The following is a 26,040-nucleotide window of genomic DNA, read 5'->3' on the forward strand; positions in this document are numbered from 1 at the left end:
CATCTCATACATGTAGACCTGACACCCCTACTACACAAAAGTATAAAATTCAATACTAGCACTTAAGCTGTACTTGGAGGCAAAAAGAAGTCCATCCAGTTCCTCAGGGGAGCAGCACTACTGATACTGAGGCTAAAAGACAAAGACGGCCTAGTACTGTTGAGTCAGAGAAATTCAAAATTATGCATAGAAACTTCCCACACACTGCTTGGTCACTTTCAAGATGTCACTGCTCTACAACACAAAAGTTTGTTTAGAGTAAAAGTGAAGGGTTCATTTTCAAAAACATTTGAAATTTGACATTTGATTTGTTTTCCTAATTGTGTTTTTGTGCATTGCAGGTACTATCAATGAACTGGTTTGTTTCGATGACATATCCCAAAACATTTCAATTTCCTAAATCATGTTTGTTTGTTTGTTTTTTATTGCACATTCATGGTAGCATCAATCAAGTTGGTTTATTCATTTGGCTCTTATTGGTTTTTACAAATGAACTCTTCAAGTGCTAATTTATGATAAAATAACTCTAGAGTCTATTCATGCTTAGATGGTTTATAAATTGACAATGGGCTGGAGATTTAAAAGCTGGACAATACTAAAATGGTATTAGGTTCTGCTAAATACCCGAATGTAAAGGGTGTACAACAAAACTGGGTCTAGCATTGCAACTGACGCTTACTAATGTGACATGATGAACAGTGAAACATTATACTGTTAAAATTGCTACTGTGACAAGTATTTTATGAGGGTGTTCATACTCAGTGGCAGAGGAAACACTGAATTTTAAGTACTACAATTACACAATGAAGAGAAAACACAGTGAAAACATGAGGGAGCCCACTTGACTGCAGCATTTCCATTTAAATGTGCCTCTGTTCCACAGCAGTACACACTGCATATTGCCTCTGGCAATCCAGCACAGTTCACGATCATCACCACAGCAGCTATTTTTAGCACACCATTTATAAATTAATAATAATAATACAACAGATTATTGTAGTAAAAGCTCTGTGTGTGTGGTGAGGGAGCACCTCATGCCTTTTCAAACCGGTTTCAAGACCAGGAAGTTGGCCTTCTACAAAAATAATTTGATTCAAAGAAGAAATGTCAGTGTTTTTAATAATTACAGATGTGGGATCACATGTACTATGTACTCAGCAGTGGTTGGTACTGATAATCTATGCTGAAGTAAAAGTATTATTACTCCCACAGAAAAACAACTGAAGTGCAACTTAAAATTACCATCCGATAAACTTACTCAAGTAAAAGTGAAAAAAGTACCTGGTTAATAAATTACTCAGAGAATTTACTTTCTGTTTTAATATTTTCAGGGTGCACAGTAATTCTGAAAGTCATGTAAATGTTGAAGTTGGCATTATGTAAGGTTAACTGCTTTCTAAAGCACTCCAATTTCATGAAGCCCAAGAGGCGACTAGCTACAAGATAAGTTAATGTCAATAACATCAAAGATTAATGTACATATGAAAAATTAACACAGCTAATGTTAGCTATATTTTCACCTCCAGTGTGTGCAACTTAATTTAATGTGCTTACAGAGGTTAGAAGAGGAGATTACAGTGTTTTTCAGGAGGTACAGCGCCACTTCATCATGTAACTATTGTCTTTTTGAGATTTAGTTTTAAAACATGTGGACAGATGTGGCCAGGTATTGTCATTGGAAGCTGAGAGTAGAGGTACAGTTTAAAAAAAGGAACTTGAAAAGTACTTGTTCTTAAAAAAAACAAACAAAAAATCCCTACTTTTTAAATTCATGTTCTTTACTTGTAAGTGGTTATTACCAACCCCCTGTCTATAGTTCATCCTTGCCTTTTTCTTTACGAAAAACTGGTCATCTGTTGGATGTTGCTTGTCACAAACAGTGTCCTGCTGTAAATGGGATGCACAGACATTGCCAGCGAAAAGAGGCATAAGTAGTCTCCAATTACATCCATGGGGAAGGGAAGCCACTGCAGCCAAGTTACCCCAGTGCATCTCTGAGGCTGGGGCCTGGGCATAATCAAATCAAGATGTATGCTACTTACAGTATCACTCACTGATTACCCAGCTTAACAAACTGTGATATGCACTCTGATATGCACTGACTGCAAGGCATGTGAAACATACAACCAACATAGAACATCTCTGTTGTGCTGTTGTGTATCTTTATCAGGCATGCAAATTTAACCACTGTTGCAGTCCCACTGTACGCATGTTTGGAAAGATTAAAATTTTGCTCTCTCTTTAATTGAGAAACAAAAGACAGCAGCCAACAGCAGCAAAATGCACAAAAAGTTTGTTTTAGACAGTAAATGAGACACACAGCCACACAAGGTTTGTCCTGCAGATTAGGCATATAAGATTTGAGAAAGTGCAAAGAAGCAGAAAAATAGGAGACATGTACAATGGATTCCACTGGAGCAACCACATTAGATGATCTCATTCTTTTGATCCTGTTACGGGACTAGTTAGCAAAACATATTGAACTATTTCTAAGTCAGTTACACTGTGAAAATGCTATTAATTTCAGTGCATTTTTCAAAATAATAAACTGCTGTTCCCCCCATCTTCTCCATTCCAGCTTCATTGCCTTTCCCCTAAAGTCTCTCTTAAGTTGAATTCAAACAGATCGGCTGCTAGAAGGCTTGCCTGGAGGCAGACAGGAAGCTGTGCATAATGGGAAGACGGTGCCTCCTGAGCTCTTTTCTGAAACACTTTCCTTGTGTGAGAGATGTCACTATACACACACACACTCACACACACCCATATACTCACACATCGAGATCAAAGAAACATTGTGCAGCTCTGCTAAGTACAAGGGTTGAAGAGTTTGGGAAAGCCAACAAGGAAATAGATGTGGAAGATGCTTGTCTGAAAGATTAAAAGAGACTCCAATTTCTTTATACAAGTGTTAGCACATAATGAGATGTTGCAAAAGATATCTGTTTTTTTAATGAGCATTTTAACACTTAATTCATTAGAGCTACACTGTTCTTCATCCCCCAAAAAATAATGGTTTGGAAAACCAAACTAATAATGTGGGATAGATGCAGATAGTATGAGTTCAAGAACTGCCAGGTAGAGAAGAAAGCATTAAAGCAATGATAGTGCATTTAAAAAATACAAAACTGAGAAGTGACTTTACAGCATTCACTCATACAAAAATATTGCTGACTTTTTCCCTTTTTTTCCTATTGGATTGGATTTTTTACCACATTTTTAAAAATACAAGCTTTGTGACAAAGTTTCGCCTTTCCTCTCGTTTGATGAAAAGGCCACTCGCTGTGTCCCTGTGTGCTCAGCAGAAAGACCTTTTCTCCTGCGCTCAATGGCATTGACAAGCCAACGTCTCAATCGATGAACCCATGGTCAGACCTTTGCAGAGCGAGCCCCAGACCAAAGGGCTGTGTGGGTTAATTGTAATTGCATAGGACAGCGTCTGCAACACATGCCCTGAGCCAGGGAGCTGAACTGGCCAGAGGGGCCCTGCTCTGAGAAAACGTTTAATGTGCGGCAGAGGTTAACTTTAACCAGGGTTGTGAGGAGATAGCAAACTTCATTTTTATCAACTGAATCACATTTATCCACCTTTTTGCCCATGCCTGTCTGTATTATGTTCCAGAGGTGGGAAGTAACAAAGTACAAATACTCCATCATTGTACTTCAGTAGAGTTTTAAGGTATTTGTACATTACTTGAGTATTGGTTTTCTGATTTTTTTTGTTTTACTTCCTACATTTTAACACAAATATCTGTACTGTCTACTCCTCGTATTTTTTGCTCTATAGTTTTAATGCATTTGATGGTAATTATTGATTATTTTTATTTTGCATCAATGCAATGCTTCTCAACAGACCAATTTCAACAATAACACACTGAGAAGATCATTCCATGGTGCATCTATCAGTGCATATCACACACAGCAGATGCAGCAAGAAGAAACAGATGTAAAAGATGTAACGAGAAAAAAACAGACAAGAGAGGGAGACTTGACTGCAGAGAAAAGGTGTGGTTCCTTTAGCCTTGCACAGAAACAGCTGATAGAAATGTCCTTCAGATGGATACGTTTACCCTTCATACTTTAAGTAGATTCCAGAGCCTGAACTTTTTCACTTCGTCTTGAGTACATAAGTTGAAACAGAACTTCGATTTTTACTAGTGTATTTTTTTTACACAAGTATCTGTACTTGTACTGGAGTAAAGAATGTGTGAACTTTTGCCACCTCTGTTATGTAAAGATTGGGTTTTTAACTTGTGTTTCATATAGATGTTGACAGTAACTGAGTCCTTGGTTTACATTTTGATGTACCACTGCACCAAAATCCAAAAGCAGCCTTCAAACTTTAGTTATAGTTGGACAAATGAGAGCATAAGTGTGGTGAGGCAGACGAGAGAAGAGGAATGCTATACAATTCAGTAAGCAAGGAGAGGACTGTGAATGGTCTTCTAACAGGATCAAGAGAGACGTATGAATAAATGGAAGGAAGCCCGGCTCGTGAAACAAGAAAAAAACTTCAAAGTCAGCTTCTTTCCTCTTCCTAGCCACCCCTGGAGATCAGATCAACTACTATCCTAAAACCTAATGAACTAGTAAACACTGGGAATTAAATGAATATTACATGGGGTTTCATTAATGCCAGCCAGCAGACTCCAAAAATAATGAAGGCAAGAAGCGGAGGCGGGAGGAGACAGTTACTGGAGCTTCTTCTTCTCTGTGTTTACTCAGCATCTGCCTGCCAGAGAAGGAGGCTTTTGATCACTCCTCGGCTGGGTTCTCCTCTCTGCTGCGTGGCAGGAGAAGCCCAGGGAGGCCGCTGAGCACCGCCAGGGCCGGCTCATTTGAAACACAAATGAACTGAGCTAATTGTACACGTGCGGGGAGACGGGGGAGACGCACACACGGTGCAATGTTTGCAAAATATGGAAATAATTAATCTCATTGAGCTTGTGAAATACCATCAGTGTTGCAAAAGAGGATTTGAGCACGGGCTGGGGATGAGACGGATGATGATAGCAATGGGCTGGATAGACGCAGATGTTTAGATTAAGCTTTTTCATTATTGCTTTATCACACAGATTCTTCAAGTGTATTTTTGGTAATTGAATAAATTGGAGCATGAAATAGATTTGGATTTGGGGCACAGCAACAGGATTACGTGTAAAGCAGTCTTGTACCCATTCATGAAACAATGCATGCAGATATTATGCTATCAGGTCAATTGTGCATTGGGTATGTGGAGTGGAATTACAAAATTACTAAAACCAATTCTTAGAGCATAATACCTGTGCATATAGATCCTAAAATAACTAGCCACTAACTGATGGTGGATTTAAATGATCATAATTTAAATGATTCAATGTAAACTGACTCCCTGATAGGATATAGGGAATTGACATGGAGTCAAAGAGATGATTAACTGTTTAAATTAATGGCAGCTTAACTGAAAAGTGAAAAAACATTTCACTGTCCATGGACAGTATTTATATCATAGCAGTGATTCTGCACATGAAGGCAAGACAAATTCCTGCCTTTTATACACAAAGGGTAGACAATTAAGTATTTTCCTCAGTGCTAGTCTATATGTACCTGATTTAAACACTGGGGCAATGCACAAAGCTAAGACTGAGGGCATAGAAAAGCCTGGATGCTTGGTCATACTTCAAGATGGGATTTGTTAGTGTAATTAAACTGACAAGGACACCAGAGGATATTCTGGCTTTATGTGGACAGGTCTGTACAGATATTTTTATTAGATTGAATTATTAAAGAGACATCTTTGCATGCAGCAGCGATGATGCCCAGAGTGAGGATGTGCAATGCGATGCACATTTATATAACACAAGGCTCAGTTACATGGAATATAAATGTAAGATACAAAATATTTAATTGATAACTAACTTTAGTCTGTGGTCTATGGGTCTGTGGGCCTCTTCTCAGACAAAGCTTGGACAAAGTTGCCATCCCTTAGTTTACTTACTTAATTTCGCTCAGTGCCTAGATGTCTATGGGATCATGAGTAGGTTATTTGATATGATAGACACTCAACAACTGAGCAAATATAGCCCAGTATTTCTGTTTCACATCATGTCAGAATACACCATATACATATAAAAGCTCTGTCCAAACACATTTATTAGATACAGTAATATTCCCCAAAACTGTACCTCTGAACTATCTCTGTAATCCAATCACATACATTTAGGATATTCTTTGTGATCTCCTTTTGATAACTAATGTAATATTTTTTCACTTCCATTCACTGAAACTGTTTGGAGCACCCCTGGAGGGGCCCTCCTCCCACTTTGAAAACCTCTGACTTGAGGTATTTACCCAAAAATCCAACATACTTTACATAAAATGTCAAATACAATTCCAGTTGTTTCAGTGAATTGTAGCAATCCATTTGCTTCTCCTTTATTTAGCTGCTCCAGTTTCTAGTTGGATCTATTTTGTACAGTCCATCACACAACAGTTATTTCCCATTTTGGGTGTGTTTTTTAGGTTTTCACAGCATTGACGCTAATGCTGCCACTCATTGGTCTTGTTGTCACTCAGTTTCTGTAACTGCAGTGACTTCCGAATACTGTGGCATTACGCACATAGCCTCTATAGTTTGAAGTGTTTGTTTAGTTGTGTCACGGGGACTTCACTGCACTGAATAACGGGGATTTAGCTAAGAAAGTCCACCTCTTGACCTTCCAAAGGTCTGACCTTATAAGCCTCTTTAATCAATAAATCAAATGTAAAACAAGAATGATGATGCTGTTAAGTACCGTTTTGAGGAAAGAGCCTTAGTTTTTAATTAATAACTCCAGTGACCATCAAGGCCAGAGGAGGAATTGTGGAATAATGTACATATATTCACTACGATCTAGATCCTATACTGACGGTAAGCTACCACAGCAAAGGCAGTCAAATTTAACCCCTCTACAAGCTGTTAAATGGTTACTGACATTGACAAATAGCATCACACATCAAGGCATATGGTTGAAAGCAAAGCACTATCCATGCAGCGTATGCAGTTTCTCTTCCCTCGCTTGGCTATTTAAAAACAAGATGACATCAGACATCTGTTGGGGAGCAGAAGAAAAGAGGCTTTTTAAAGAGAAAAAAGACCTCCTAGGGACTGGGCTTCAAAAACATGAACATACAAGTGCCGCTACATGCACACAAAGAAACACAAGGACACAAACACACACACACACACACACACACACAGAGGAGAGCTGAGTCTCACATTTATGCCACTCTGCAGCCCTCTCTTTGGTCCATCAGTGAGTGGAGTGGATAGAGGAATAAGTTAAGGACCTGGGGCAGAGTTGGAAGTGGCCTCTAATGCTGAAATGAAATGTAGTTTTACTGGGAGGACACTGTGCCTACTGTAACTCAGCCATTAATGACATGTTAAGGTTGAGGGTCACACACACAAATGCGTGTGCACACGTGCCTATTGAGCCTTTGAGAGAATCAGTCTCGCTCCATGAGCATGAAAAGGGCCCAGATGTCAGTGCTCTGCACAGGCGGGTGTACTCCATCTTTCCTTTGTTGCACCATGACCCTCTCTGTACCGTCCTCATCTTGTTTCACTGCTGAGGACAGACTGGCCAGTTGAACCTATACCTAATGTACAGCTTAAGGCGGAAATATACTTGCTTTTAACTACGCAAACGCATACGCACCCCTACGCATCCCTACGCTTCATGGCTGCCTCGCGTATCCTGCATCCATTTGGAGCGATGGTTGTGCGAGTCCTCAGAAATTAACGCTACGCATACGCGAACGCAAACGCATGGTTAAACAGCAAGTATATCTCCGGCCTTACTGGGTGACATCACATGTACCTCTGGCCATAGGGCCATGGTGTCTGCAACCGGTAACTTACAGCCTGGCCGATATGTCAGTCAGCTCATATGTCAGACGGCTGATACATTGGCTCAATATCGGTTCAATATGGGCGTATTGAGGATATATACCGATTAAAACTTATTTTTACAGACATATAATACATCCACAAAATAATGCTTGGGGTGATCTAGATTTAGCACGATGGAGAACATTTATGAGGACAAGGGGAGCTCCCTGACAGGTGTAAATGCTGATAAGCTATTGCTCTTGTTTTACACCCTTCCCCTAATTGACTGACAAAATATTCAGAGATTAACTGAACAGTAGTGATGTTTATTTATCTATTTATTTTATTTTTATTCTTTCTTTATTTTCTCTGTGTTTCTTTCTCCTTTCTACAACTGGTTGGCACATGTACATGTTAAACAAAATATATAATAAAAGTTTTTGTTTAAGAAAACAGATTTCTGAGCAGTGTTGGTCAGTAATGCATTACTCTGTAACCTCTTGCTGTAATAGTATCACTTTTTCCAGTAACGAGTAGTGTAACTGATTACAATTATCAAAACAGTAATTATGTTATAGTTACTAATCTTCTGAGTGACTAAGTTACCTTTTGACCTAGGTAAGTTATCTCATGATTAGACATGTACATGCCACAGGTCAGGGCAGGTCACATCAGCTGTTAGTCAAAAAGTGAAACATTCATACTCTCCACAGGTGGTGCCACACTCAGCGATGTAGACTGTTTCTACCACAGCCAATGACTGGACAGCTAAAAACAAAAGCTTTCTGGGTGTTAACAGTTCACTGAATCAGCAGTTCACAACTCAGGAGAGCAACAAGACCACCAACAAGGTACAAAAGTAACATAGCCATGTAACGGGCAATGTAACTAATTACTTTTGAAACCAAGATATAACTGAGTAACTTGCCCAACACTGCTTCTGAGTACCTTTGCATAGTCTTATTGGCAAAATCACTGCACAATCCACATAGAAAATTCCAAATTTCATAATATTGGACACCATATCAGTAATTGGTGATTTTTTTTCCCTCTAAAATCTGTATTGGCCTCAAAAATCCCTTATTGGTCAGGTTCTACCTGTAACCCAACCTCGGCAAAGGCAATTGCACCTCCCTCTCTGTGCAGCAGCATTAGCAGCGGTGGCAGCAGGCAGGCCTGGGGCTGGGGACATTAGCCCGATGCTTATCTGGCTACACAGCCCACCGCTAGCTACCAGTTCTTTCTCTCTCCCCCTCTGAGTTTCTTTCTTCCTCTCTCGCTCTCTGTCTGATGCTGAGATGTGATTTGGTGAGAGCAGAGAGGAGCAGAGAGGAGTCGAGCATATCGATTCAGCCTCTGCCGCTGTCTCTCTCGCACTATTCATCCCCTTTTCCTCCGCACTGCTATCATCCCAACTCTCTCCACTTTATCGCTCTATCCACTTCTTTTCTTTCTCTCTCCAGCGTGCAATCATAATAACCCCTCTCTTAGACGCCCAGGCAATAAACCAGGGCCTCCCTTCTTCCTGCGCACATCTCCCTTGGTGAAGACAAAACCAATAAAGGGCCGGCTTAATTACAGCTGCTGAGTGCCGCCAACACCCGGGTACAACACCATGGGGCTGAGGGTGGGCTGAGCGTGGGCGAGGTGTGACGGGATGTTGGGGGGGCTCGAGGTTGCATAAGAGCTACTGAGGATACAGATTGAGCCCCAGTCTGATTCTCACACCTAAACCCTCAAGATGCTACTTTATAGTACTCACAGATATGGAAAAAAGAGGTGATGGTAGCCTAGAGGCTGGCTGGGAAAATGTGGGTAGGCCTTGCCTTCAGCAAGGCATGTAACTCCCAGTAGCTCCAGTGGAGGAGCTCTGTCAGCTTAATTTTGCATCTGCAAGGCGTTAATGTGTAACTGTGGGGATGCAAAGCAAGGCGTTGCTGGAAAACAAAATCAACTTACCCTGGATAGAGAAAGTGAAAACCAGGGTTGTTCTGATTCTGGTACCAGTATCAAGAAATACCTCCAAGAGCACCTGGTGTTGGTGTTGGCAGCACCGATCTGATACCACGACCCTGTTACTGTTCAACATGCATTTTTTTCCTATGGTGAAGTTGTGTAGTGTGGCACTTATTTTCAAAGGGTTTAATCTGAATTAGGTCATACAACAACGATAGCAATCACATCCCAACCACACAGCATTAATAGTATGCAAATGTTTTTTTAACGCACTGGTATTAGATCAGTCCTTGGTATCAGCCAATATGCAACCTTCAGGTATTAGAATCAGTATGGGGAACTTAAAAATGCGATCAGAACATCTCTAGTAAACGCAGGGGATAGGTTAACGTTATATATACAGCAATGTGGCCAATGATATATCAAGGTGGATGCACCCTAAATCAACACAAGTGTCCAGGACTGTGAAGAGCCCAGGGATGGACTGCTGGGGATCCATGTCCTTGTCTCTCATTGTTTCTAGGTCTGCAGTCTGTCTCTTCCTCCTTCCTCCTGCCCCTTTCCTCTGATTTTCCTCCTCTCCTTTCCCCCAGTTCTGTCACATCAACATGAATCTGGGGCTCCAGGGGTTCAGAGTCCCACAAGCTGCAGCCTGCTCTGTCTGCCTCGTCTACAGCTCTGTCACCATGGTGACTGATGCCTGGGTGTTCCTGCCTCCTCCTGGTACTTTCTGTCTTCCAGTCTCTGTTTTCTTTCTATGCTTTGTCTCTCCACTGAGCTCCTCTCACCTTACATTCACAATGCTCATTATCAATAGAATACAGGTTGAAACAAGGCTACATTTTATGGTGTAGTGCAATGGAACACACTTAGCAGTATATATACTGATCTGTCACTGACTGACTGTCAGTGACTCACTGCTGCTGTATGAGCTTTTATTATGTCATAGCATGTCCTTCATATGGTTCACACTTTTTATGTGGTTATGTGTGTGTGTTGTTGTTTTGTCTGGATATATTTGTTTGTATGTGATTTACACACTGAAGAGACTTGAACCAAAACAGAAGAACACAGAAACAAATGTATAGACATGGCCAGACTATGTCCAGACTAAGGCTGATTAATTAAAATATTATTGAAATCACAAGATGGTCAAGTACAATATCCAAACTGCACGGGCTGCAAGTATTTTGATAAAGGTAAAATGTGTCACAACAAACTACTATAAATGAAGCATTGTGCTGGTACAGAGATGCTGTGGCCGACAAACCATATTAGACATAAAGGAACATGCTTGTTTGGTGCAGACCCACACAATATATATACATATATATATATATATTTTATTTTATTTTATTTTTTTTTGAAAATGAAATGCAAAAATCACCATTCCCATTGCAACTGTGACTCATATCACTATCACAATATCTCTCAAAATAATTGCAATCTGATGGGTTTTTTGGGTTTTTTTTGGTTTGCATATTGTATGCATATCAGCCCTAGTCCAGACTTGAGATATCTACTAATGAGTGCAGTATCAGATGTATAGCTGTAGCTGAACTTGGTACAACCCCCTAATATTCCTGATAAAATCCAATCAGTGATGTGTTGCCAAGAAGGAAGGACACAGCACAAACCATTGCTATTCCAGTAGCTGCCTATCAACATCATAGTGGCTGGGTAGGAAAACTGGTTACTTTGACTGCTCAAATTAAAAAACACAGTGTGTTATGTAATATTGCTCTGCTAGCAAATAATGAAAGGATGTCCACCGAACCTACAAACACATGTTGCTTAACTAGCCCAATCTTGGATGGGCTATAGACATGATTCAGGTTCCATCACTGAACTAGCTTAAGTTTCATAAAACCACTGAGATACTCAAGGGGTTTAAAATTCAAGTTTTAACTGCATCAGTCATTTTCTATATACATGGGAATAAACTCTCACATAATGTATGTCGTTTTAAGTACAGTAATAATCAATAACTGATATAAAGCATGTTACCATGTTGAAAACTAGCAAAAAAAAATATGTCAAGGTAAACAACAATTGCATAGAGAGAAAAGATATTTAAGCAAAATTGTGAGAGTGTAAGAGTGGGATTTGAAACAAAAATCCACAATATAGAAAAATCAAAAGTGACTTGCACCACCCTTCTGTCTTTTTTCTTACACCTTCCAGTACGTCATTTTGTTAGCAATAGCATCCCTTGCTCCATGTCTTCCTCCATCTTTTTAATCAGCTCCTGCTATCATCAGGATGAACAGACAGGGAGGATATATCATCATTTCTAATGATCAAACATTACACCTTATCACTATGGCAACCACATCGTAGGAAGGGACAAGTGAGGAGATGGGGATGGGTGTGGGAGGGGGAGAAAGCCAGGGGGTTCCACTTCAGAGAAACCTTCAGTGTAGGACTGACAGTGGTGGAAACAACTTGGTCTTCCTCCTATCTGCAATCGTACACACTGTACCACACATATACCCTATAAAATGCAGAAGTGCACAGCTGCAGATATGCTGTCACTGCAGGAGGACAATATATGAGACTGTGGGATGAAGTAAACAGCTGTGAGTATAAGGATGACTCACTAAAATCACACCCAAGATTGTGCGGCCCGTTTGGAATCATTAAACAGCAGCAATATGGGTTTTATTTAATGTGCTGGATTTGAAACACAGTGCTGCTTGCATCTATGCATCCATCTACTGCAGAAAATCAAATGCAGCTATTTATATCCATACTATCACACACTTTGCATCTGGAAAAAGACTATACAATGTGTACCACAAACTCAATAATGTCCCCTCTATTGCTTCATGCACCAGTCTGACAACAGACACTTTGGTCTCGGGCATTTCAGGGAAGCAAGCACAAGAAAGAGCTGCTTACTGGGGAGGGGAAGTGGGAGATGTGTGTGTATGTGTGTGTATTACATGGGGAGCGGGGGGTGAGTATGGTTGCAGTTTAAATGTAGTGACCACTCAATTCAAAACCATTCAGGCCTTCTAAGAACAGATCCCCACACCCCATTAGGACCTCTGCTGACGCACACATGCATAATACATGGCAGCTGGATCTAAAAGCATACAGCCCATTAGCAGGCCTGGTCCGGGCAAGAGGAGAAACACTGAGAGAGAGAAACAGACTCACACACAAACAGCCCTGATCGAATGGATGACCAAGCTGGCTAGCCACTGATAACAGAACACACTGCTGGTTTACAGAGAGTTTGTTGTTTTGTACCAATGAGCCACAGTATGGTACCTTCAGACCCAGAACTGAGTGGACATACTGGCTGACCCTGGAACAAGATTAAAAATGAAGACATACTCTACCTGCTAGTTGTACCAATTAGCCAAGTAGCCAATATGATAATTTAGCATAGAAATGATAGGTGTAGTCTGTCATCATCTACCATTGAGAGTGTTTCTACTGGAGGAATTTGCTGAGGAGAAAAAAAAGGGTAGTGATGGAAAATAAGTTCAATTTAATCAGTCACATGTGATGATTGCTGGATCACAGTTTCCAGGCACAGAGCCCCCTGTTCAGCCCTTCCAGTGGCTGAGTGTTCTGGCCATGTAATGTGAGGTGGCAGAGAGCCCAGCAATGCTGTAAATTATTTCTGACGGTAGGGTGGGGGACAAGAGGGAAAGACTTGCAGTCCCCGGAGACAGATAGTGCATGGTGTGGAGATACGGGGCCTGCGCCTATGGCGAGAAATGAAAAGAGGCCTGCGTGTTCTCTCAGCCCTGCGGCTGCAGGAACGTGAGTCTGTTTGCGAGTTTGAAGCCCTTCTGCAGTGTGCATAATGTGTCTAACAGCCATGCTTGGCCAGATGAACAGGGCCTCTCCGCGGGGGAACGGAGCATTTAGCAGACTAATCATAATATGCTCCAATGCATCTAAGTGAGATCCAACTTCTCTCTCTCTCCCTCTCAACACACCACACGAGCACTTCTTTTCCAGGAAACGTAAAAATACATTTTGCGTAATAATACTAGTATAAAAATAAGTCTCAATATGTGTTGTAGCAACACTGTCGCTAAAAGGGCAGTAAAATACTACATTTTTCAGATAATGAAATTGCTCTATAAGTCTTGGTATAAAGATTTCTTAAAGGACCAGTGTGTAGGATTTAGTGGCATCAAGCGGTAAGCTTGTAGATTGCAAGCACCTTCTCTCACTCTCCCCTTCCAAGCATGTAGGAGAACTCTCAAAGAAAGTCTCAGTCTAGTGCCAGTGTGTGGTTTGTCTATTCTGGGCTACTGTAGAAACATGGTGGTGCAACATGGCAGCATCCATGGAGGAGGACTTGCACCCTCTGTAGATATAAACGGCTTGTTTTAAGGTAACAAAAACACAATGATTCTTATTTTCAAGTGATTATACACTAAAGAAAATGCAATTATGAACATAATATTCAATTTCTGCCACATTCTGCCAATAAATTCCTGTCAATCTTGCACAATGGGCCTTTAAGGAATTGTCATACCAAGACTTATAGAGCAATAATTTTCATTATCTCAAAAATGTAGCAGTAAAAATGTTTATATCTTTGCATGCTTGTTTAATGACTTTCTGCAGTTTAGACCCTATTTTATCAAGTAACTCATACCCGCTTGAGTACAGAAATCTGTACTCAAGTACAATTATTTTTACATTATTGAAATATTACTCAACTACAAGTAAAACTACTGGTGGTAAAAACATACATAAGTACCAAGTATTGTTCTCCAAAAAATTATTCTGATAATTTGTTTACTTTTTAGCCATTTATGTTTTTTGCATTATCAATAGCAGGCATTCATTCAAAAGGGTTGTCTGTTTCTACAAATCTTCAGTCTAAATGACTCCCAACTCCTCTGCTGTTGTGGTCAGTGGTCATGATCATCTCTCCAAACTTACATGATACGACACAACTTTATTGTCAGTAAACACTGAAATTTATCTCGCATCCTTGGGTGGCTCCATTCAAAATCTCATACCTACTGCAGTAGGGGTTTTTGTTTGCCTGTTTTCTTTTATCGGTATGTCACAGTGTTCATTGGCCCGGTTGCATTGGGACAGCCTTATTGGCTACAAAAATGCAGATCAACGGTTTGGATATTCATTCAAATTGTACTTAATTATGGTTTTAAAAGTAACTAGGAAGATTACATAGTGTAATGATACTTTAAGTACAAGTGAAATTGCAGACTTGCAGAAAAATGCAAGTATACAAAAATGCAAAAGTACAAGTACCCAAAAATGACTTAATTACAGTAATTCAACTTGTTGTAGTAAGTTACGTCCACCCTTGGTTATGTACAGGCTACTTTTCCTAAACCATGACCTGTGTTTGGGTGGTGGATGTGGGTGTGTAGGTGTTTGTGTGACTCTGTGTTTGTGGGTGTATTGGGGTGGTGTGTGTGCGCTGTCTCCAGCTCTGGACTCTTTTGAAATGTACATTTAGCCTCTTCACCCCCTCATGTTCTGCTCTCAGGCACAGCAGCGGCAAAGGCAGCACAGCACACATGCTGCAGCAGCGGTGCGCTGGGGCGTACGCGCACACGCACACATATAAACACGGCTACGCGCACAGCACAGTCACACCTTGGCATGCGTGGCCACAGTCAACCTAAACGGTTCATCTTCAATACCCCCCCCCCCCCCCACCCGCCCGCCTCCCCCAACAACCCCCAAACCCCCCACCCCCAAACGTGGTGCATGTGCGTGTGCGTGCAGCAAACCGCGGCAGCATCACTGATCGGCCCCATCATCCAGCCAGGAAATATCTGCAGCAGCGGCAGCAGCAGCAACAGTACTATACTGTAGGTTGTTATTACGCAGGCTGGCTGCCGATCGATAAACGCAACAACCCCCACCCCCCCCAATACTCGTTTGACATACCAACGGGGAAGCCCTTCCTCATAAATCAGGGCATTTCTTTACAAAGGAATCACTCACCCGATGTTGCTCAACGCCTGCTCGAACAGCTCCGTCTGCAAGATGTTCTGAGGCGCCGAGAAAGCCCCGTTGAAATGTGATAAAACCGAGCTACAGAACTGACGCAATGTCTCAAACTGCATTTTCCCCCTCCGTTTGCTTTTATCCTCCTCAGTAAATGATCACCCTTTTTCCTTTCACCAACAATACATCCCAAAGCCTGCGCTCTCTCCGGACGCCCCCCTCCACACATATACCTCCTCAGTATTTTGTTAGTATTATCTCCCGGGGCGCATTAAACGCAGAAAAGACGCCGATCAAGTTCCATATTTCTCCTGCCGCTCCTGGTAAAAAGTGTCCTTAAATAAGACGCATTCCGGGCGGGATCCTTCGGTCATAATGCTTCGGACCTGAAGCGAGAAAAACGAGGTAGTGCCGGTGCCGGTAACGAGCCTTTTCTTCTTCTCGCTGGAGCAAAAATCTCTTCTCGGTGTGCAGGAAGAGGCGAAGGAGCGCCCGGAGGAGAGAAGAAGCGGAGAAGCATCCTACACGGCAGCCAGCAGCAGCAGCAGCAGCAGAGGCAGCATCCCTTACCGGCGCATCAGCTGCTGCCTCACATTCAACTCATATTTCCCGTCGCCTATGAAGAGCACAAACTCGCGCTAACACACGCACAGAAAGCAGCGGACACACACACTCACACACACACACACGCACACACACGTTATGAGGCTGATATCCAATCGTGCGCACTCGTTGCCATATCTCTCCATCCTCTCTCATGCACAGTTTGGGACGCGCACAGCAGCAGATAGACCACAGTACAGGAGGAAAAAGGCGATGCTGTCCTCAGTTTTTTTTTTTCTTTATATTCCATATCTGGCTTCAGAGCATCACCTCCTCATCACTAATGACAGAGGACAGTCCTGATACCTCTGCCAGGGAGAGTGTCTGCCTGGAAGGAGAGGGCACGCATTTAAAAAAGGGGAGGTTTCCCGGGGGGTTACTTATTTATTCATTTATATATATATATATATATATATATATATATATATATATATATATATATATATATATATAGATATATATATATATATATATATATATAATTTTATATGATTAAATAAAAAATGGGCCTTATAATGAACCTTTCTGAATGTGTTCTATAAAGGAATTCTGCTGTGTGCAATTATAAAGGACCATTTCCTGAGTATGAAAACGACCTATCTGTAGGAACGGGTATCAAGAACAGATACTAAACCAGTGGTCAGCACTGATATATTGACAAGCTCCTGGACAAATGACACCGCTATCTGTATTTATGTAACATAAATAGCTATCGGGGCAAAACATTTGTAAGTGTGGGCTCACTTTACTAAATGTAATAAAAATACAGCTAAATAAAATAACTCAGAAAACAATTTGACTTGTTACTTCTACAAAAAATTAATAATAAAAAGCAAGTTTTAGCACCAACTAGTATCAATAAGTGATGAGTATCAATAAGAGTATTGATAAGTATTGTATTGAAAAGCAGTATCACTATTGATATCTGTATCAATGAAACTGAAAAAAATTAAAATCATCAGGATATTCATCCCTAACTGTCTGATATACCTCCAGTATATAAGAGAAATGATAAGGACACTGCAAGTAAGGAGCTATTCAGCAGTTAATTATTACAATAATGCAGCCTTGTATGAAGAGGACAACTGCATGTGTTGTATAGAATGTATAGAATACTTCTATATTAATTTAAAATTAGCTCCTCGTAGCTCAAAATGTTCAAGCCTATGCATGATACTAAAACCCTTTACATGACATGCAGCATCAGTTTGATCTTTGCAGTCTTTGCAGTCTAGGTTTTTTACGGTTAAAAGAAAATCCCGACAACACAGGAGCAGGCTGTGAAATATCAAAATAAGACTCAGGATTTTTTTTACCACCTGGGTCTTATTTTCATATTGGCTACAATAACATGTTACTCACCAATTGAACAGGCCTTTTTCACAGCAGACTTGTCATAGTATGACAAGCACAGGTGCTGCAAAAAACATTAACTATGGCTCTGTTCCATTTAAGTGTCCCAGCAAACCATCATTGTGTGACAGTTTGTGAGCCAGGACTCAGACATCTGAAGAGGCTAAATGGAATTCAGCCATCATTAATTATATTATTTATTATGCTTATCCTACTGTGAAATGTGAAAATGTCTTTGTGAGAGGGTCCTGTTGCTGAGACCTGAGGATGCAGGAAGCTGCTGAAACCAGCTGCACAGGGCCACTATGTAAGCAATACCACTGACACAAGTTCAAATTCACAGACTAATCTAAGTATCCAAACTGAATTTAAAAACAAAGTTGAACATTAATGCTATTACCCCAACTGACTACTATAAGCATCCATTTGGACATCTAATTCTAGTTCAACAATCAGTGACCCAGTGCACTTACTGTAGTTGTACACACATGCAGTTTTACAATGCAAAGGACAATTTTAATGGACATTTAAACACACAATATGGACATTCTACTGCTAGGGGTCGCTTTTATATATATAAAAAAAAAACAAAAGTAAAGATATTTGTGATGTGGTGAAGCGGCAAGGGATCATGGGAGGTTTTATGTTCACTTTTAAATAATCACCTTAGCTGCTGAAAATCCATCTGACATAACTTAGGCAAAAATCATGTTCATGGACGAGATAATGTATTTAAGTTTTATTTTATTTTCCTGGAAGTTATAGCAACTGGCAACTGGCTAACAACTATATATAACATGTCCGGCGCTTTTAGACATTTTAATGCAGAGATGTTATGTTTAATTGCTTTAAGGTAAGTTCACTTTCAGTCTCATTTCTGCTTGTATTCTAGACTCCAAAGTTTTGGGTGTTAAAGCATCCTCAGATCACAGTTTGTGGGTAAATGTTACAACAAATCATAGGAATGATGACCAAAACTATTAAAACTAAAAAGACAAAAAGAAAAACTCCATGTCAATGTAAATTATTTGGTCAAATTACTATTTAATATATGCACAGGATAGTTGTGCATGTTCGGGTACTTATGACTGAACTGACATTAGACTAAGCAATGATGAACTGAACTGTACAAAGCTACTCTGTCCTGGACTGGGTTGGGCTGGGAGTTAAAGGGCCAGTCCAGGCTGAACGCGTTCCTCTTCCTTTCCTAACATTTTTTGGCAGGCTGAACGGCTCTGCTGTCCGACTGAATGTGTTAAAAAAAAAAATGCAGAATCTGAAGAAATTTCACCAGTGAGTATGTTCCAATCCCAGTGTAATCATTGTTGTTTCATCAGCCTCACCCAACACTGCAGCTGTCCCAGCGTATCTGTGTGTTCATTCAAATGACACCTCCGAGACCAAGATAAATTAGAAACCTTCCCAAGTTATTTCTCCTTATAAATAGACTGTCAGCTTTTTCCCCTCCTTTCTTCAGCAGAACAGATCCAGGAGTTAATTTAAACATTCTTTAAGATTAATGAAAGTGGGTTTTGGTGCTTATGCAGTGGGAGTTCTATTTATGGACTCTCTGCTATCCATCATCAGCATTATCCCTTGAATTTTCAGACAGCCCGTTTCCTGTTGTGTCACTGCAAATGCAGGCAATGCCAAAGAGAGAATCACTCCCCGGTACCATCTCCACCTCTCTAGCCATGCAATCAATTAATATACAGTGGCGAGGGCCTGGACTGGAACAGAGAGTGACTGGATGAGTGAATGCTTGGAGCAGTCTGATCTATAGTCTGATCTATAGTCAGTCTGATCATCCATTAAAACCACCTTAAAGCAGCCAGCCATTTGAGGAGAAGATGGATAATGTACTCCAGTTACACTGAGACACAAAATCCTGCATCACCCTTAAAGAGGTTTATAGTAGTGTAGCTTTGATTACTATTTGCAGTTACAGATGATGCTCTGCTCTTTATTGTGCTATTGCACAGCGTGTATTCAGACTACAGACACATAATGGATGAGAGACTTAACAAAGATAGCACAGGAACAGGATTTTGCTAAGACAGGGGAGAAAAATGTGTCTATTTTGGAGTTATAACAATGGTTCTGAGTATGTGTCACAGTTGCACAGCAGCTTCATTACATTGTGAAAGCACTGACAGTACAGTACACTTATCTCTCCAACACGCACTGCTGGATAATGGGCAAACGTATATATCCATCAAAACATCCAATTGGAGCAAAATATTAGGCAATTAAACCAAACACAGTTTTGTCTCCAGGAGCTCTCCCATTTTTTAACGTTCTGAGTGTGTTAAGAAGTAAATGCAAAGTTGCAATGGCAAAGAGAGGACAGTGCACTAATGAGTTGTGTCCCCAAACATACTGTGGGCACAGGCTTGTTCATGCTGGTTTGCCTCTGTGCTAGGCCAAGTATACATTTACACAGTTAGCAGAGAGTAGGAACAGGGACATGTGCCTGGACAGAGTCCAGTAGACCTTTTTCGCAGCACTCATACTGATATGAAATAGTAAGGCAGGTGTTACCAATGATACTAATTAAGGTCCCGTTCCTTGTAGTGTAGCAGAGTGTTTCCAGTGAACCAAAATGCACAATAGCAGCACCCTGACTCTATTTACCTGAATGGAAAGTACATCTCTCTCTATATATATATATAATTACATTTCAAAATCATGAAAAAATAGCAGTTTTCTCTGCACTGAAATGTTGGGGTTGTGTCCACTGTCTGTCTCTACTGTCAAATACCGCTCTGACCTGTAAAATTGATGCCCCCTCTCCTAGCACCTTTATTGGACTTGTTCAGACATATATGTTTCATACATGCTTGAGTCACCAGAGCCAGAATTGTCGCAGAGTTGCGGCAGAATTTTAACTGAAGTAGAGTAATCACAATCAGAAAGAGTTGCTAAGGGCATGTTCATGACTGACGGGGGGAAGTCATTTCAGTCAGTTCACTTGTGGTGGATGAATGAAATGAACCAGGTTACTTAAAAGGGGCAGTATTCTCATCACTTGCACTGCTAATGCTGAATGCTAATGTACACATTATATAGCGTTAGGGGACATATGGCTCCAGTGTGTCATCAAGCCATGATTTCAAGCATGCCAAAAAAACCTGAACGCAGAAATGGTGAACAACTGTCTAACAGTCTAACTGCACAATTCAGTACTACATACTTCAGTCTTTTAACATTTTCATCAATTATTTTTTAGTAACAAATCTCTCCAAATCTCCAGATCTCCTGGCTTGGATCTTATTCAGGATATGACATTTACATGGAATCTGGTTGTTAATATCCCGGTATACATGACTCTAACAGTATCCATGTTTGTAATCACCACTCCGCAGTTAAATCTTCATCTGTTAAATCTTCATCTCCATCCATCACCATCACAACCACTCTGTTCTGTACTAACAAAGAATATTCAGAAACCAGGTGTTTATGTGCCACAGCATCCTTTTTAATAGTATTACAGGTTGCATATCCAGATTTCTGAAACCAGGATACTCATGCACATGTAAACATTCATTGGTAACACCTGTGTTTACCCTACTTTGTCATATAAAAATAGCTGCCGTGAAAAAGGTCTATTCCATCCTCCTTCTACTCCTGCACCTGTTCTATAAATGTGTATAAATGATTAGACTAATTCATAGCAGTGGATTAGATTCAGGCTAACTTCTGTTTGCTCTCACACAACATATAGCCCATGTTTCCCATCTCCCCAAAGTCTGATCTTGTGGGCAGAGGAAAGCAGCACAGAGATGAAGACATCTGTTAGCCTGTGGGCTCTGCTTGCTGTGACGGACCAAGGGTTATGGAAAACAAAACCTGATACCACAGCCTTACTGTAACACAAGAGAGAAACAGGGGGCGTGTTCCCTTCCAGAGTTTCACCACCACCAATATGACCTTATTTCATCTTACAGATCACAGCTTTGTTGCAAACCAAAGACTGGGGACATTCTGGGGAAGAGTCTTAATAATTAGTCTTAAGTACCTTATACATGTCCACATATAAGTGCAGTGTAGTTTAAGGACAGTCTAAGGTTGTCACTGAATAAATGTTGAGTTATTTTACACATGGGAAGGAGCAAGGGCATGAGAGAGGTTTTCTGAAATGGCTCTCTGCCTTACATTTCTAGAGAGTGTGCAGATACTCACTATAAGCTTCTCCTCTTCCGTTTGGTGGAAGACAGAGGAAGGAGCCCCCATGTGGACATCAAAGTAACTACCTTATTTGACACCAGTATCAAGAAACAGGCAACCGGATATAAGATTCACAAGCACAGCATGTCCGTGTTGTCAGCATCTGAGAGGGTGCTACTCAGAGAGGGCACTTAGTCCATATGACAAAAGGAACACAATGTTCTGCATTGCAATTAGGCCTGCTCTTGCTTTTCTCCTCCAAATGCATCTTAATTCAGCCTAATTTCAGGCCTGAATTGGCCTACAAACATTCCTGATGACAAAACAGTTATTTGAGTTTAAAAATGCAGCTTTTCTCATAGGTAGAGATAGTACAAATTCTTGCAAACCTCCCTCACCTTCCAGTACTTCTTCCTAGTTCAAACCATCTGTGTTGGAATGTGCTGTGTGCAGTATATGTGTGTGTGAAGGAGAGAAAGAGAGAGTGAGTGGGTGGATGACTGTTGTAGAATCGCTGAGTTAGTGCCAGATACAGTATCTGTGTCTGTCTCCTTTATAGGCCTCATGGGCTCCATGTACAAGCTGTTTTATATGGGACCTTGACTGGCTTGCTAGGAGACATAGCTCTTATGCTAGGCTTGAATCACTGTTTGGCATGAGTCACACAACTGCCACATATCTTGGTGCCAATGCTAATGCTAATGCTAAAAATGCATCAGTTCTGTACTCCTGTGAAGCATCCTTGATCAAACAGTCTACTTGGCTTTACAGCTCAGTGTAACTCATATGGAGCATATTGCAGCTGTATGCATTTAGAACTGACCTGTCTATGGGTGCGTCACCAGGTCCCGAGTACCTCAGCCCTGAACCGTTATCAAGGGACGCCTGTCTGGGCAGGAGCCCGCCGTGAGGTCTTCTGTCTGACGCTGGTGTCAAGTCCCCTGAGGCTCCCTGGTAGGGGTACAGGGATGGGTCCTGCAGTTTGGCCTTCTTCCCCTGCGGCCCGCCCTCAAACACGCCCCGCACTTGACCAGGCCCCGAGCCGTAGAACCACGCCCCCGATTTGGTGAGGATTTCTTGTTGTTTTCGGCACAAGTTGCATACCCACATAACCTGCGGGGGAGAAAAGGGAGGTGTTAACAGTTTGGAATGGTGATTGACAGACAGAGGTTGTCTTATATAACCTACGATGAGCTGTAATGGAGTGATTTGGGTGTTTGTGTTATGTAAAGCTGCAACAAAACTGTGAGGCATTTCGCTGTTGCTGGGTGAAAACATCCAAAATGTCAACTTTTCAGAAACTGGGTAGAACTAATTTGATTTGAAAAGGAGCTTAAACTCTTAAGAAATCAACAAATTTAAAGCTTTTAAGTTTTCACCCCACAGCGATTATTGACTTTATTCAATTCATGTTGATGAGGTGAATGATGAAATATTTTACACATGCAGCAGCCTTTGATCTCATTGAAAGGTAAAACATATAGGTTCACTTTACTTTTATTAATATACATTTTGAGTCTGTGAGCCCAAGTAATCCCTGTAGATCTCTTACAGTTCAAATGTGCTAAGGTTTCCATATTTTTTCTTATTTGTTACAATGTGGTACATTCCTGTTAAACTCTTGTCTCTGGTTAGCAAACTGCAACAGTGCAGAGCCAACATGACTAATGATTGCAGAGATTACTCACATCTTAATGAAGGTACAGTATGTAAAGATAATCCACTTTGGTAAAATAAATGGAAAAGAATAGGAACATTTTCCTTCTGTTATGCTCTACAAGGACTGGCAAGTGGAGGTTTTTACTGCTCTGTGATGTTGTGCCTTTATCTGCTCTATACTGCAGCCCCAGCAGCCAGCTCACCACATTAGCCTCATAAATCCAGGAGCAGACAGGAGCCCTGATCACCACACACACATGTACACAGGCAAACACACACATACACACACTACATGGTAGGGCTCAGCGTTATTCTGCCTCAAGTCATCTTGTGGAGAAAACCTCTATGATTTTATTAGCATCAACTCATATCTGTTATAGTGAAACATGCATCTCTCACAGGGCTGCTCCAGTTGACCACACCTGTCTCGTTAACACTGCTACTTAAAGGAACAATTCACCACAAAATCAAAAAGACATATTTTTCCTTTGGCATAGAGCACTATTTATCTGCCTACTTTCTTTCAACAGCAGGAAGAAAATACTTCTTAAACGAAACTGTGCACAACAAGGTCTGTGGATTATCTTGAGAAACCAGGTCATGATTTCTGGAAAGAGACACTGCTGATGAGTTTTTCATATGTATGTTTTTGGCTTTGTGCACACCACAAGTCAAGAGCTATCTAGTTCCGTTATATTTTAGAGAAGGTAGGCAGCTCTACAGCAGATATTTCCAAAACAAATCACAGCAACTCACACCAAAACAGATGGATAAATAGCACTACGGGTAAGAGGAGAAATAAGTATTTTTGATTGTGGTATGAACTGTACCTTTAAAGTGATATCGAAGTGTGCCTGAGAGGACTAGGAGCTTGCCAAATGATTGACAGGCTAGACGGCCAGTAGGGCGGCCAAGAGCTACTGCAGCCCCCACACCCCCCATTATACGCCCCGCCTTTACAGTCCCAGTGCTGAGTCAGTGCATTACTGTTATTAGTGTGAGCGGGATCTGAATGCTGCCTCACCCACCATCAGTTGGTCGGTAGCTCGCCATTTTTTTCACCAAGCACTGAATCAAATAAAAATTGACTGATGTTATTTCTAGATGAACTGAACTCGCTTAGACTGAATTTGTCTGTACAGTTACTGCTGCAACAGGTTCAAAGGCTGGATTTGTAGCCACAGCCTAAACCACAACTGCTTATCTCAGTAGACAGCTGGGCCTGGTGATACAGTGTGGTAAAAAAAAAAAGATTATCCTTGGTAGGAAACCTGTAGAACACCATGTCTTTGCACTAGCACACAGGTAAAAAAAAATAATAAGGGGTTAATAAGAGGAGTAGAAGAAAAAGTAGTCACCGAATTACAAAACTCAAGATTCAATCCCCAGTTGCTGGTGTGGTGGGCTGAGTCATCAAACATGTCAGTGTTCATGGGTGAGAAGTCAGTGAGAGATCATGTCCTTGTCACTGAGCTGGTGACTTACTGGTTGGTCAGGGCAGGACACTTGTATAAAATCTAGGAGGGATTTCATAAACCTCCATGCCATTATGGCCTCCTCGCAGAGCTCCCAGCTGACAGCTGTGTATAACCTCGATGCTTCAAAACTTTCATTTACAACCATGCAGATCATGGAATAGTAGTATACGAATATAAGAGATGTAGAACCACTGACACAAGCAGGAGAGAGAGCTCTGTGCTATCTACATCTGCATTAAAACACAGGAAAAATCACCTAGACAAAGGATCAGTAGCCTGCCTTCCTTTATACTGAGACATGTGGGTGTGGCAACCATCTTAAAGCCACTAGCTAGCAATGATGAATGATTTTAGTTACATTTCAAATGTAGTGCAAAAAAAAGCTTAACAATCACACCACAGGTAGCATGTACTGACCTATGTGATATTGACACATGAGGCATTTATGACCAGCCATCAATGTTACAGATAGGCTATAACTGTGCTGACACACAATGGAAGCAGAGAGGCTACAAATTGTGCTTGATGTGTCCCAGAGGAGTGTAGCCAATGAGGCCATGGCTGCCTCTTTAACTGGGGTCATGGCGAGAGCTCTGCAGTGATCCATGAGTCATCAGCTAAGACCCGGGAGCCACCAAGGCCAGTTTTCCTGCTAATCAACCACACATGACTTCCTGCACCTGGAAGTTACACACATGTACATATGTGGACACAGGATGATCATTTATCTCAGAATGAAGGTGTATCTCAAAGTGGAATAATCACAAGGAGAAAGCAATCAGGACCAGAAAGAACTTCTTTCTGTTGGATTTGGTAGTTTAGACAAGTGGGTCTGCTCACACAAGTTACTAGGTCACAGCATCACTAAAGGTTGCAGGTGCCACACTTTAAACAGAGAAAATCATATCTAATATCATATCCTATCACTACAAATAATCATCTGAGATGGAACAGACAACTTTTCAGCTCTCCCCCTTGCGTTTCAAGGTGGGATTATTGTTTGTTTCGCTGTTG

General features: G+C 41.1%; 1 protein-coding gene across 32 annotated transcripts in view; it reads right to left on the reverse strand.

Annotated features, from left to right (window-relative positions):
* Nucleotides 1-26,040, reverse strand: part of rims2a (regulating synaptic membrane exocytosis 2a) — a 183,707-nt gene that overhangs the window by 105,629 nt on the left and 52,038 nt on the right. For 29 of the 32 annotated variants that reach the window (XM_084726049.1, XM_084726075.1, XM_084726046.1 and 26 more), the window contains one exon: nucleotides 22,713-23,002. In XM_084726049.1, the coding sequence (XP_084582175.1) occupies nucleotides 22,713-23,002 (290 nt within the window). Of the gene's footprint in view, nucleotides 1-15,763; nucleotides 16,410-22,712; nucleotides 23,003-26,040 lie in introns of those variants that run through there. The other 3 variants (XM_084726071.1, XM_084726072.1, XM_084726080.1) reach the window with 3 other exon arrangements.

The sequence above is a fragment of the Lutjanus erythropterus genome, chromosome 9, assembly GCF_056507025.1.
Source record: "Lutjanus erythropterus isolate fLutEry1 chromosome 9, fLutEry1.hap2, whole genome shotgun sequence".
Classification (NCBI taxonomy): domain Eukaryota; kingdom Metazoa; phylum Chordata; class Actinopteri; order Lutjaniformes; family Lutjanidae; genus Lutjanus; species Lutjanus erythropterus.